Genomic DNA, 14,825 nt, shown 5'->3' with positions numbered 1-14,825 from the left:
AAGCCCTATGTATTTGTTTACACTGGCTTCATCTATTACCCAGTGACTACCCAGTTGAGTAACTAGCACTACCACAATCCACTTTTTTTCCCCAGGTTGTCTTTAGAGTCCTAGAAAAATTTTGAAAAACCCTGAAGTAGTTTAGGAACTCAGCATCAATTTTAAAAAACTACATGGTAGATTGAACTTTAGACACAGCAGCCTGGAAACTGAGGGGAAGCTGACAGCATGAAGCACTGAGCGAGTTAATTTCCCTTACCAGCAGAGAGGCATGAGAGGACTGAATCCCACTGACTTGTCTATTTCTAGCATTGTTTGCTATTTTTTATTTTTTCCCTTTCATCTCCATCTCCCCTAGCTGTGAGTGTCAAGAGAACATCATCCAAAAAAAAGAATTTATGGAAAGCATCAGTGACTCTGCCAAATGGAAAATGAGTAGGAAAAGTTAAATCTATGCACCCCATGTACTATTGAAGAAGTGCATCATGGAATTATTTGGGTTGGAAAGTACCTAAAGACAATTTCAAATCCCTCTGCCACAGGCAGGGACACCTTCCCCTAGACCAGTTTGCTCAAAACCCCATCCAGCCTGGCCTTGAACACTGCCAGGGATGGGGCAGCCACAGTTTCTCTGGGCAACCTGTGCCAGTGCCTCACCACGCTCACAGGCAGGAATTTCTTTCTAATGTATAATCTAAATCTACCATTACTCATTCTAAAAGCTCTTTTGTAGCCTGTTTAGACACTGAGAGGTGCTCTAAGGTCTCCCAGAGCCTTGCCTCCTCCAGGCTGAACAGCTCCAACTCTCTCAGCCTGTCTTCACAGCAGAGGTGCTCCAGCCCTCTGAAGGAACAATCACCTCCCTCAGCCTGCTGGCCACACTTCTTTTGATTGCCACCAAGAAATAGTACACCTCAGTCCCACACCCTGCAGCTGGGTTTTAATATCTCACATTTGTACACAGAGAGAGATCAGAGTTTAAGGACAAAGTCTAGGTCAAGCATTGCCCCAAAAAAATATAAAGATATCCAGAAAAATGGAAAGATTTCGTCTTAAGAGACTGCATAATAAAGGTTGTTGTTTTTTTTTGATGAAAAGTATGTATTTTAGTTGTCAAACTAGAGTCTAAAATAACATTAAATAGGTTTGATATGTTTCACTTCACATGAACAATTTTATTCTGCAAAAATCATCATTTACTTAGCTTTCATTGGCCAGCAAAATTGAAAAGTCAATTATTCACATTGTTTTACATGAAAATTTGGGTTCTCAAATGGAACAAAAGAAAGAGAGTGGGTTATAATCAGTCCATACATTGAAATAAGACCATTTAAATGCCTTGGACAAATGTATTAAATAAGTCATTAGCCAAGTTTTCATTTCAATCACTGAAATATTCATTGTGTTTGTTTTCAATACACCAATCTTATCCAATAGTATTTGAATATATTAAATATTTCTCTTTTATTTGGTGATGCATCCAAAATGAATGAAGATTAAAAAGGAGGAGACACAATATTCTGTGCCACTGCACTAAGGAACAGACAAGTTTTACTTCTTGGAAAACTAAGCAAATATTGAAAGGATGCCAATTAACATCTATGGAATAAAGAACCAGGCAAAATAAAGTGCAGTGGTTTATAAAGAAGGAATTATTTCATAGTGGTCTGCTATTGTCACAGCATCACATTCCTAGAAATGTGTCAGCAGCAGGACACTGATTTCTTCAAGATCACTTACACTTGCTAAGGCCTCTCCCTTCTGCATTTGGAACAGTCTTAAAGCTTTTAACATGTGACTTCGGTATGAAAAGAAATATTCAGAGCAGATTTAGTAAGTATTTGTCCTGCACTAATGGGAACCCAAAACCATTTTGCAAAAATGGAACCTAAAGACTTGAAATCTTACTCATAAAATCATAGATTAGTCTGGGTTGCAAGGGATCTTTAAAGATCATCTAGTCCAACCCTTCAGCTAGGTATCTAGTGCTGGTTTTCAACTTCATTCCCCACTCCCAGTGTTTGGGGTTTTCTTGTCTTTCTTTACCTAGATGAAAAACTGTATCATCTGAAAGAGTTTTGGGCTTAACACCTTCACAGGCAATGAACTCATTGCCCTAATGATGAGCTCCAGACTCTGGCCTCCTGTAGAATATCAAATCAAATTAAAATAGAATGATACAATCATAGAATTGTTGGGGTTGAAAAGATCTCTAAGGTCAAATCCAAGCTGCAGAGGTTAGGCTAATATTCAATTTCCTCCTTAGAGGTGACCTTAAAAAGTGTGAGAGCCTCTTCTAAGCAAAGCTCTGACACTGGAAATTTCAAAGAGAACACAGGGTAGGTGTCAGGCCATAAACTTCATGGCCTTGCAAAAGAGACACAAATGAGAGGTGAGAGGTTTCCCTTTCTTCACTGAGCTTCCCCCCTGCTCCCATGCAGTGAGAAAAGTCCAAAGAATAGAAGAACACAGGGAGGAAATTATTCAAGAAAAAGAAGAAAAAAGATTGAACAGCAATATTAAATAATAACTTGGGCTGCCTTAAGGAATCAGGAGTCTGTGACATGATTGTCAATTCATAAATGCACAGTGTGACTGTGTATACAAGGCTAGCTCATGTCACAGGCTCCCTGTTGCTGCTCATCAATAAACTTCTGGGTTACACTCCTGGAATAAGCTGGCTGGAGCTTTTCTGCACAGCCTCTGCCAAGAACAAGTGGCCTTTCTAAGGGGTGGCAAATTCCAGTTTACTGTAAATCCAGGATGTTGATAGACAGGTTTTATGAGCATACTGTTTAGCTCCTTGACACATTTATTACTGCTGCTGTGCACTGTTTCAGTGTTCTTCACATTTATTTCTGTCTTCTTCTCTCACTTTCCATCTTGGATTGGAAAATCCTCCCTTCTCCATTTATTTGTACTTCCAGCACTTTAACTGCAGTGGTGTATTGACAGGATCTCCTGCAGTTGTGCTCTCTCCAGCATATTTCTATTGTTTAGTTTCAGTATTTCCATAATGGAACAGATTTATTTTTCCCCAGGAGACTAAACCCACGTTTTCATATACTCCTGTCATCTCAGAGTTAGGCTGAAGGTATCTCTAACACTTGATCTTAGTAAACTCACATGATTTTCATGTTGACTTACCTTGCAATGTGAGGATTACAGTGGAAAATCTAAATAAGTATTTTCTGCTCATATCTGATGCAAAGATGAGGGGCAATGTGCCAGGCCTTGGGAGAAGGGTGGTGAAGTAACCCTGCCTGGGTATTGAGTTCAGTCTCAGTCCCTTTGTTAATTATACCTAGAAGTGGCATTTAAGGCACATAAATAAAACTAATCTTTGGCAGCTATAAATATTCATAGTCAGAGATATAATACAAAGAGGCCTGAAGAAACTAGAAATAAAACTATAGTCTGATTGGGAAAAGGAAGAAATTAATGCAACAGAGGGAAAACTCCGAAGCCTTGGCTTAGTTTTTAATAAGCATTTTAATAAGCTTGTGTTAGTGAAATAAACTAGATCAGAGTATTTTCTGTGCAACAATGACAGTTCTAACTTACTAATTTTGCATACTTTAGTCTATGCAACCATCAGAAGCCCTAAAGGGCAACTGGAAGCTCTTCCAGCTATTTGCAGACAATCCTTTAAGAAGCCTTTGCTAAAGCTCATTTTCAGTCCAATCTGATTTAAAAAGAAATCGAAAAGCAGATGAAAAGCAAACCAGATTTTTTTTTTTTTTTAAGTCTACAACCTGTTTGTTAATTACTGAGTGTGCTGTGATGGCTGCCAGCCTGCTGTCCCCACCTGCTCCTCCCACTCAGCCCTGCAGAGCTGCTGCTGCTCTGCACCTTTGGGCACCAGCCTCGCTGCAGTGGCAGGCTGATCCCCCTCTGCTGCACAGCCCAGTTTGTAATGAATAATTATAACAAGTTCAACTCACACCTCTCACTACACACACAATACTGCTGCACAGCTCAGCACAGCAGATACAGGCATTACTGCTGCACCCCACCTGGGCTGGTCAATGCTGTTTCTCAGCATGAGCACTGCTCTTTGCTGTGGGTGAAGCGTTCAGCTCTTCCCACTGGCCACAGCTGATGTTGTGAAATGAAGCAGAGGGAGAGACTTTGGGCTGAAATAGAAGTAACCCCATTGTCTCACTCATAGATTTCCTCACTCATAGAAAAGGGAAAATGCCTGTCACAATATTTAAATTTGCATAAGAAAATTTTCTTTTGTATGTAGATTCCCCATTTGTACTTGGAAATAGACAATCTAGATCACAAGCCAGTGGAGTAACCTATATGCAGTTAATTTATACATATCTATTACAAAATACCACCCAGTATTTTAAGAGGAATGGAAGAATATCTGCTTTCACAGATTTAGGTCCATCTGCTATAATTTTTAGCTAGTAGCCATCAAAGTAAATACTCTCTCTGTGAGCCCAGATGTATAAATTTCACATGTTCATCACTAAATTGACTTCAAAATTCTACAGTGCTCAAATAAATGTCTAAGGTGGGGTCTCACATATATCAAAGCCCCTCTTCCCACATATCAAGCAGCACCAATAGGACTAGAAATGTGAAGTCATGTGAACACCTCACTTCTTACAGCAGAGACTGCAAAGAGACTTCTCAGCCAAAACCTGACAGCAAAGTTTGGCAAAATTCTGCATGGAATATTTTTTGCAAGTTAAAATTCCACCTCCATGTTACAATTCCATTCTCAGAGAGTATTTCTAGTTTCTGTTTCAATTCCAGGTCTGCTATAGACTTTAAATACAGGTCAATGTCTTCAACACAGTTTAAGATATATGACATGGCAAAATAAAATTTTACAAATTCATAGTAACATTTCCTTTTACTCTTTTTATTAATCACACAGGCAGGAAATTAATACAAGAGAACTCAACATTGGTTAAAATTTTTCTGCTGATTCTCTGTGAATTTTGAACATTCATTTCTTCCTAATTTGGTCCTACCACAACTTTCTTTTATGCTTGCTATTTCAGCACATGCAATTTATTAGCATGGTCAATCAATACCAGAGAAGGCTGTTTTACATAAAACCTTCAGCAATGGATTGAAGACCTTTCCAGCCATACCTCTTTTATCCAAACTGATGTCTTTATTGGCACTCAGAAAAAGTGTGCTGCAGTAGTGTCTGCCTCAGGCTACTGCAGCATTTGCTCTATCCCTCAGCCACAGATCCTGACCTGAGAGGGGAAGAGAACTTCAGCTACTCATGAAGATCCTGCCTTATTGGTGGCAGCTTATCCTAAATCAGGGCTACAACACCTAGACACACACCCTAAGCTTCTTGCATGAGCCTCCACTCTTCTCACAATCTGGGCAAGAATCTCCACTCTTTCACTCTGCTATATTTAGAAAATAATAGGGTATTTCAGTTGGAAGGGACACACAAGGATCATCCAGTCATCATCCTGCATCACCAGTTCAGGTCTGACCAGCAGTTAAAGGGAGCTCTTAAGGGCAATGTCCAAATGCCTCTTAAACCCTGACAGCTTAGGGCACCCACCACTCCCTAGGGAGCCTGCTCTGCCGGTTGAACACCTTCTCAGAAAAAAAATGCTTCTCAAGTCCACTCTGAAATTCCCCACTGCAGCCTTGAACCATTCCCACACATCCCATCACTGAGAAGAGAGAGCAGCACCTCCCTCTCCTCTTCCTCTCCTGAGGAATCAGCAGAGAGCCATGAGGTCACCCCTGAGCCCCCTTTTCTCCAGAACAGACAAACCCAGAGTCCTCAGACATTTCCCACAGGGCTTTTAGCCTTCTCACCAGCTTTGCTGCCCTTCTCTGGACACATTCACATCCTTCTTAAACTGAGGGGCCAGAACTGCTCATAATGCTCCTGGGAAGGAATTCCACCAGTGCTGGAGCATGAGCTGGACCCTCTCCTCCCAGCCAGCCCATTGCTACACAGTTAATTCTGTGCAAACACAGGGCTGCAGGGAGGCAGCCCTGTTTGCATACCCCTGGGTCACAGATGAACAAAACCACCAGAAGGCAGTGCCTTTGAGGAGTGTGAACTACACAGGACATAGAAATTTCTTTCCATACTTTAAAGCATCCTATGTGCTCTTGTGCTTTTGGTTCTTGAGCTAATTCTACATTTATTGGAAAAGAGAGGAAGGTTTCTAAGAGATTATTGTGCTTCTGGCAAGTGTCTAACACGGGAATGAGGCACACATACTCACAGTATGGATAAAATTTCCATTGTGAACTTTAACACTACGTTTTACACTGTTTTGGAAATAACGGTGCAGAATCACTAACAGTGATATTTTAAATAACTAATGCGATTTTAATTGTACTAAGAGTTTCACACAGAGCAGAGTTTTTCAAGCATTGCTGTCATGAAGTCCTTTGCAACTTAATCCAGAGTTCTATTTATCCATGGTATTGTTGTTGCTCACCCTTGTGCAGGTTTTTCAGAAAAAGTGTACTAATACTCTTTTCCTTCCTCAGCTGCACTAGCTAATTTAGAATGACAATGATTTATTAGCTTCAACTTAGAAGAAATTTTTCACAACTGAACCATAATTCTGTTTTTTTAAAAGTCTGTGTACTTATTTCACTGTTGATTAACCCATACAGATAACAGGAAAGGGTATTCAAGTGAGGCAGTGTTTAAGCACCCATTCTTTAGGAAGAATCAGAACTGGAATGTCTTAATTCAGTTTACACCCATCAGAATGTTGCAAAGAACAAAGAAACTGCAGTGATGCCCATAGAAACACCATATACATGTTCTTTGAATATCTTGGTTTTTTCCTGAACCATGTCGTTTCTTTGCCACACCACTAATTTCTGCATGATGCCAAAAATAAAGATACCAACTGTGACTTTCTTCTGTATCACCTTGTAAAATATATAGGCTGGTTTATAATATCTCCACATCACCCTGAGAGCTCTGTTTGCTTTTGCACACAGCATTTGTCATTTAGATTTGCTCTCCATTACCAACAGTAGGAGCAGGAGCCAGTGTGCTGCATGGTTAAATTTTTAATGAACTAATTCAGAATTTACCCTGGGATAAAGGCAATTCAGTCCAAGCATTTGCATATTCAGTTCCTGATAGACTCAGGCTATATTCACTCAAATTTGTAATTTAATATGCAATTCTTGTGCACAGCTCTGTGCAAATACCATATGTGACTAGTTGCCACAGCCTTCACCCAAAGCATCCACTAACCATGGCAACATGGGCATCAGATGTTGCATAAGCAACCTGACAAGAGCTGAATTTTCAATTTGTACACACCACAATTTAAAAGCAAATTCCTGCATATTTGGAACTCTGAGGGAAAAAAAAAAAAAAAAAAAAAAAAAGGAAAGAAAAGAAAAAAAAAAAAAAAACAAAAAACTAAGTAAGTATTTTAAACACATAGTTAGCATCTGGGTTTGGACATTTTGGACCAAATGTTTGAACCTGAGCTCCAAGAATTAAATGCCTCAATTCAAATTTAAATAACTAAATAAGTGGCCCAGTTTTAAGTGTTGATCACTGAGTGAATCTCCAGTTTCCTCCAAGGGTTGAGGCACTCTGCAAATCCTTAATGATGGGAACAGGATATTGTGATAGCTCATCCTGAAGCACCCAGACATAGAGCATTTTTAAAAACTGAATTTTGATTTACCTCTGAGTGTATCTGTGATACAAAACTGAATGTGAATAGGCAGTGTCCATAAATGACACCTTTTGAGGCAAAGCCAGTAGGATTCCTCCTTGTCCCAGGTACCTCCTGAGGTGTCTCAGGGCACCTCAGCAGTGTGAATGTTGGAGAGCTTTGGATTGAATTTGGCACTGGGAGTTGCCTGGGTTCTGGTGTAGCTGTGAGATGCTTCTGGTGCTCAGCTCAGAGCTCACTGCTTCACTTGTCTCCAGCACCATCCTGTGTAAGCAGAGATGACAGCTTATCCCAGTGCTCATCAGTGCATCAGGATTGTCTGGGGGTGCTGGGAGGGAAACTGTGTCATTGCTTCCCCTAGGGAACAATTCCTCCCTGAAAGGGCTGGAAAGGAATTTACCTCTGCATGGCTTTTCCTACTTCTGATAATGAATTCCTACAAAGGGAGACAAGGGAGTCAAAATCCCCATCTTACTCTGCTCAGCACTTTGTCCAAGCCAAAAGCCTTTGCCCCCCAGGAAGCCAGGGGAGCCATTCTGGTATTTTTATCTGCTAATTGAGCTTAGAATTGAGCTAGTGTGGCACATCTCTCCTAACCAAGAGGCTCAGCTGTTTAGAGATACTCAGCTGTGAGTAATGCCTTCAGCAGTCACAAAGGCTGAAATGCTGAGCTGCCCATCCTGTTAGTGAGTGCTCTCTAGTTGGCCAGATCCGGGCCTGAAGGGAGTAACTCCAAAAAAGCACAATGCTGTGAAAGATGGCATTTTTCTAGAAAGTCCTCCACTTTTGATTGCCAGTAAGAGCTGTGTTTTGACCTGGAAACCCACTTCTCACAGGAGGCTGCCTAAAGCTAGAAAAAGGGTTAGCGTGGTGCAGGCTGGAAAATGAACCAAGCAAGATATAAAAATTCAGAGAGGCTGAATCAATGCATTTCTAGTGCAAAAAACATTAGAGAGGCTAGAGGGAGTCCACGCTCCACTGCTTAGGAAATGAAGTGAGGCTGGGTTGGCTTTGAAACAATCTCTGTTGTCCTAGAAGGTACATGGAGATAATAAAGTGTGACCATGGGCAAGACCTGGCAGACACTTCAGCAGGCCATCATGTGTTAACACGGACAATAAAGGAGTCTCTTTAGACCCAGACATCATTTTCTAAAAGAGCTGAAATTTGGAATAAAGACTTTCAGTGAATCCAAACACAGCACAGAGCCAGAAGAGAGGTAAACAGGGTCAAAGGTAGCAGAGGCAGAGATGGGTATGAGCTGTCCTTTCTGAGGGTTTAGTTTGGCTTTATAACCCTAGCAGTGATTTCTGCATCTCCATTAAAGATCACCACCATTCACCTGACCTATCTTATGTTTGACATTGCTCCCCACCTGTCAGAGCTCCTGGCACATCACACTGATAATGGCTTTAATATATTCATGATGGATGTTAAGAAATAGTTGGCACATCTCCCTTTCAGTGATAAGAAATCTGCTTAGGGCATACTTTCATGTTTGGATATTTTTCATTTTATTATTTTCCTGCTTTCTCCTGTTGGCTAAAAAGCAGACACTCTCCTAGTGGAGGCCTTCTTGCAAAGAGAAAGGCTCTGGAGGACTCCTTATTATTGATCAAACCCTTGGCTTTCCTGCCTATCCAGGTACATGGTTCATAATTAGATCCCATAACCAAGCACCCTCTGTGCACAGCTCATGTGCAGTGGTTCTCTTGTTTGCAGTCTGCATTGTTCAAACTGTTCCTGTCACAGTGGCTCCTCTATCAGCACTTCCTCTTTGATATATGTGAAGATACATCAATTATTTGTAAAATCAGGACAGAATCTGGCATCAGAAGCCAACTAAGAGGAGTATTATGCATTTCTTACTAATGTAGAGGTTAAAGAAAGCAATTGTAAAATCTGATTGTATCAGAACACCTTCCTTTAAGGGGAGTTGGGGAGTATAGGAGACTTTCCTATTAGTTCTCACATATGAAATGAGTAATGTTTTCTGCTGGAATAAATCTCCTCATTCTATATTATTTGACCTGAAAGATTCTTTTAGCATGAAATCCAGTTTACACCTTAGATGGATGTCCTTAGATGGACACTTTATTTTTTTTCCAGTTACTGAAGTGTTTAAGCAACTGTGCAACAAATGACAATCAATCTGTTTTCTAAATCTAAGAGATGCCATAGGCGTTGTTGGAAATAGTTACAAGTTTGTAAATACAGCTGTTGAACTGCTTAGGTTGCTGGGGCTTTTTTCTTTTTTTTCCTAAAGAAAACCTACCCTTCAAAGTGGGCTTGTTCATAGAGCCTGGCTGGGGCCAGGGCCAGCTACAGACCTTCTAAGCAGCTGTGAAAGACAACAGAGTGGCAAGAGACAGGAAAACAGACATGACCCTGCCATTTATTTTGACTATGCCAAAGATCCAGATGGCCAGGGTGGCAAATACTGATGCTGTGAAATGAAAGATATGGAGTATTTGAACCATCTACAGCTGCTGCTTAATCCAGCTAACAGGAATCTTCAGTTCCAGCACTTGTAGCTCTTTTCTCTCCTGTCTCAATCCTGCTGGATTCCCCCAGGGCAGGAGGACGAAATTCCAGCTTCCCACCCTTGAGCCAGGAGGAGATAATGCTCAATTTTGCCTGTGATGTTGAGATGCTTTTAGTGGCACTTACAGTGATCAGACACCAGACATGGGCTAGTTTGCATTTTTATTCTGTCAGAGGATATGTTTACACAGACAAGGGCAGGCAGATCTGACCTCCCTCTGCTGTGTCTGACTGAAGCCAGCTCTGGCCCAGGAGCTCTGCAGCTGCAGGCAGCTGTTTCATCCCACTTCTTGGCAAAGGCAGAAATGTGGCAGTGGGAGGGAGCTGGATAAGCACTCCCCAGCAGGATGCAATTCCCAGCACCATGCAGCTGGGGCATAAACCCCACTGCACGGGCCTGAGTTTTAATGTCAGGGAATACATAACTTGAGCTAGTCAAACTCTGCTGGCCAGCAGTGAGGAAACCTTATTTTCATTGTAAAACTTTCCGTCTTGCACCTCTTGCTCAATGTGTCCACTGTTTCTGGCCACATTGTTAACATTAAAAATTTTGGATCGGGGACCTCCTTCTACTTACACCTTCAGGCAGCATGTGAGAACCTTGGGATCTACTGCAGCAGTGGGAGCCAAAGAATAGCTAATTTGATTAATGTGACTACTATGGGCTATTTCTTGTGAGCTATTCCATGTGATTATTTGCAAATCCCTGTTTACAGCTTGATATACTTGACCTAAATTCTGCAACACTCCAGTGCAAGGCACAGAAGAATGTGCTGGCTTCAGATATATTAAGGAAAAGTGTTCTCTTTCATTAAATATAAACAATACAGGCAGTAAAGTACCTCTGTCTTATTTAAGTTTGTTTTAGGTTGCTAGTCTTTAAAATTTTTATAATTCTAGATAGTGCAGATTTTTTAAATTTAAAAATGCATAATATAATTATAGACCTTGTCTGGGGGATGCCAGGGGCACCAACAATTAGGCAGAAAATTGAGGTTTCAGCACTTAGAAATCCATAGGATACCTAAGTTTGAATTTCAGATAATTTCAATAGCTGGGCATTAAAATGATTAATGGTGGAACCAACAGCCATGTGGTCTGACAGGACAGAGTACAGGGGTCAGCTGGCAGTAACAAAGACTGGTATGGAGTCTTACACGAGGAGAAGCTGCAGTTCCAACCCTCTGTCATTTGATTCTTCAGTTCCATCACCTGGTGGGCAGGTAGAGATGGAGTACAGGAGGCAGATCCTAACTCTCTATAAACTGGCATTTTTCCCATTACTTTTGTGGCTAGGGGATATTTCTATTTACTTTGCTGACTGACTCAGCCTGCAGCTGACATGGATTGGATGGATCACTCCTCTGAGCTACTGTGTCACAAAAACTTTGGTTTATGTGAGACTCCTAGCAGCCTCCCCTTAGTTTATCTATAGCAGGCATCCTTTGGAGTAAACTGGGCCAAAATGTGGTGGGAAGAAGGATTCCTTGGTTTGTGAGTTACAGGCTTGCATTCACCACAAAGACTTCCTAGGGCTCAGTGGAATGAAGAGTCAACAGGAGCCCAATTCCTCCAAGCTGGGGTAGTGAGTTCAGGAAGAAATTTCTAAAATATCTCCCCTAGACAGGAATGCACTAGCTACCCTCAGCTGCTAGCAGCCACTTACTAACTTCCAAACTAGAGAAGTGAAGGAAAACCTGTGTTGTCCCCAAAATTCTGGAAGTGACATGAAGGCACATGAGCCAAGATGCTTGCATTAAAGACAGAAAATCCAATTGTCTGAGAAACTCAGAGATTTGATCATGCTCTCTGTTACATCACCTAATATTACAGGTCCTGTCAAATTGTTTCTCACAACTGATGACATACATAAAATCACTAATAGGTGCTTCAAGTAAAAACTATTCATTGAGTAAGGCAGTTTTTGGAAATCTAAGGCATGTCAGAAAGTACCCAGTAAAAGTTGTATATTTATGAAAACCAAAGCATAAGACCTGGTGAAATTTAGCTTGCTATATTCAGACCTATTATTAGCTAAAATATTTTGGAATAAATTGCATTGCTTTACCTACTTTATGAAGAATTAGGTTTCTCTAATTCTTCTCAAATTGGACAATTGGATTAGAAAAGACTGAGTACTTTTCAAATTGAAAAATGATTTAATGAGATGAAGCTTGAGATCCACACATTAGAAACTCATTCATAGTTTCAGAAAATCGTACAACTCTTGCAAATTCAGACATAGACAAAACTCAGCACTGGAATGTAGCTGAAAGGAGACCCATGTTACTCACAACCAGTAAAGTGAAGGTATTCATGCTTTTAAGATCACTTCCTAATGCTCTTTCTTCAAGTCCATAAGAACTCTTCTCATAAACATGTTCAATTTTGTGTAAATTCACACTAATCAGTTGGACATGCAGATGGACAAACTACTCTAGCAGCTGTAAAACTGAGAGCATTCTCTTCAGCTTTGTTATGATATTGACTCTAGACTGTGTCATTCTACTGGATATGCTAAACCATCTTTGCATTCAGGAGAAATGACCTAGGAACGAACAGGATTCTGTGTGAATCCTATTGGAATTCTTTATCAATAAAGCTCCCTATATATGTCAGGGCTGAGAGTGATTTACATGCCGTTGCTTGGATTTTTACTCAAATATCAGTCATACTCTCAGTGTCATTAATGAAGAGCAGATATTTCCATTTGAAACTTTCTGCTGGGCACAGTCTACAGAATACACAAGGAAATCTATAATACACATCCCACACCCTTTCATACATCTTTCAGCAAGATATAAAACATTGAAGTGCATTAATACTGCTCTAACTGCTTGGATTTGGGGCTTTTCTTGGGTTTTTTTGGGTTGTTTTTTTTTTTCCCCCTAATACTAAAGTCAAGGAAGAAATAAATCTCTTAGAAAGGCTGTGTCTAACACGGGCAGGTTTGATACAAGTTCATCACATGACACTGAATTTTTGGGGACATTTTATCATGTACATAATTTTCTTGTCATCCACAATGATTCCCTAGACAGGAATTGCTTTGATGCTGATGAGAATAATAAAGCACTCAAGCATTTTTAAGTTACTATGAAACTTAAATTCTTTCACATTCTCATAGGAGGAGAAATGGCTTTTTCTCTAGAAGTGTAAATGCTGTTCTTATATCTTTTCTCTTTAGGACTTCTGTGCAAGAAGAATAGGAGATAGACAGAATAGAATCAGTAGAGTTACTCTGTTAAAGTGTCTAAGCAATTGGTATTTTTCCCTGTGCATGATGTGGTAATTTTACATTTACAGCTTGAACACTTTTTTAGTCAGTCTTGTCTTTGCATATTTGAAATAATTTCCATTTACTGTCCATCACAGAACAGAGCACTGCTACAGTCCATCTGCTCTGAGACTGCTCTTCTACTGGGATAAGACCTGCTGTTATGATTTTGGAGCTTCAGACACAGGAATAAGCCCCCCATCATTCTCTAAATATAACACTGTTTTTCTGTAATCACTTTGTTATTCTGTGTGTCAAAGATAAGAAACACGAGCCAAGCTTTGGTCACCCTGCTGCCAACTAGCACTTAAAATTTCATAGATGGCCCATGCCATGCTAATCATGAGCTTAGCACAGATTTCAGACAGAAAGAGGTAATGTGCAAGAGTTGCCAAGTCTCATTCTGAGTGCTAAACCAGCCAGGCTGTGACTGCTGAATGCAGATTCAAAAGCAATCAAACTAGGTGAGTCTTGGGAAAAGGGACACTGGGCTTCTCACTAGATGAAAACCCAAATGCTATCTGAAACTGATCTGGAAAGCTGCTGCAAGGTGATTGCCTTCAACTTAATTTCTTTTTCATCTCTTGGGGGAAAAAACTTCCTAAATTCTCCAGAAAATGGTAGGACTGGTGTTGTGTACAAATACAGATTTCATGTATTTGCAATGCCCAAACAAAGCAGCAAATGATCTTGCTTTCCTGATTTTCCTCTAATGAAAATTTGGGGATAGCCTTGTTGCATGATTCCAGAACATGCTTCCAGCTGTGAGCAATACAGTTATAACAGCAGTGATGATTTAACAGGGATGACCAAAGTGAAGATATGATGGGTCATTCATTTAATTCTCAATCATATGAAAAGCACTTGCAAAATACAGTCACAAGCGATACCTTAAGAAGTGAAGATAAATTAATAATTGTGATCTCTGTAACAGGCCCATGTTTGCAACAAAGAGCATTAAAGTTTCTGCAGGAAGACGTAAGACTGATGGCTAAAGAAGAGTCTGGATGATTAAAAAATCTAAAGATAAGCTCAGTACTCGCATTCCCTAAATATCCCATGTACAAATGCAAATCATCTAATAATAGCTTCAGGAAAGAAAACAGTTGAGACATGCCAGCACTGCAAAGATGGCTCTCACAAAATCCTGGCAGTAATAAAGGATCTATCACCCACAGAAAAATTTAAACTTTAAAAAATATTTGGGAACTACACTGCAGCTATGGAAACTGTCTCTATGAGTTATTACCAGCTTAATGACCTAATGTTTTATCTCCATACCCTAAACATTGAGTATGGCTTCAATAAAATCCCAGGTCAGTACAATTAGTGAATATGTG

General features: G+C 40.3%; 1 protein-coding gene across 7 annotated transcripts in view; it reads right to left on the bottom strand.

Annotated features, from left to right (window-relative positions):
• DLG2 (discs large MAGUK scaffold protein 2) overlaps positions 1-14,825 on the bottom strand; it is a 966,889-nt gene that overhangs the window by 643,660 nt on the left and 308,404 nt on the right. Inside the window, exon 2 of one of the 7 annotated variants that reach the window (XM_079303596.1) lies at positions 1,741-1,798. The exons of the other annotated variants lie outside the window; for them this stretch is intronic. Within the exon in view, the coding sequence (XP_079159722.1) occupies positions 1,741-1,798 (58 nt within the window). The remainder of the gene's footprint in view (positions 1-1,740; positions 1,799-14,825) is intronic. 7 annotated transcript variants of the gene reach the window in all.

Source organism: Erithacus rubecula, assembly GCF_903797595.1.
Source record: "Erithacus rubecula genome assembly, chromosome: 1".
Classification (NCBI taxonomy): Eukaryota; Metazoa; Chordata; class Aves; order Passeriformes; family Muscicapidae; genus Erithacus; species Erithacus rubecula.
Note: the sequence above shows the minus strand (reverse complement) of the source record. Positions and strands in the feature narration are given on the sequence as shown.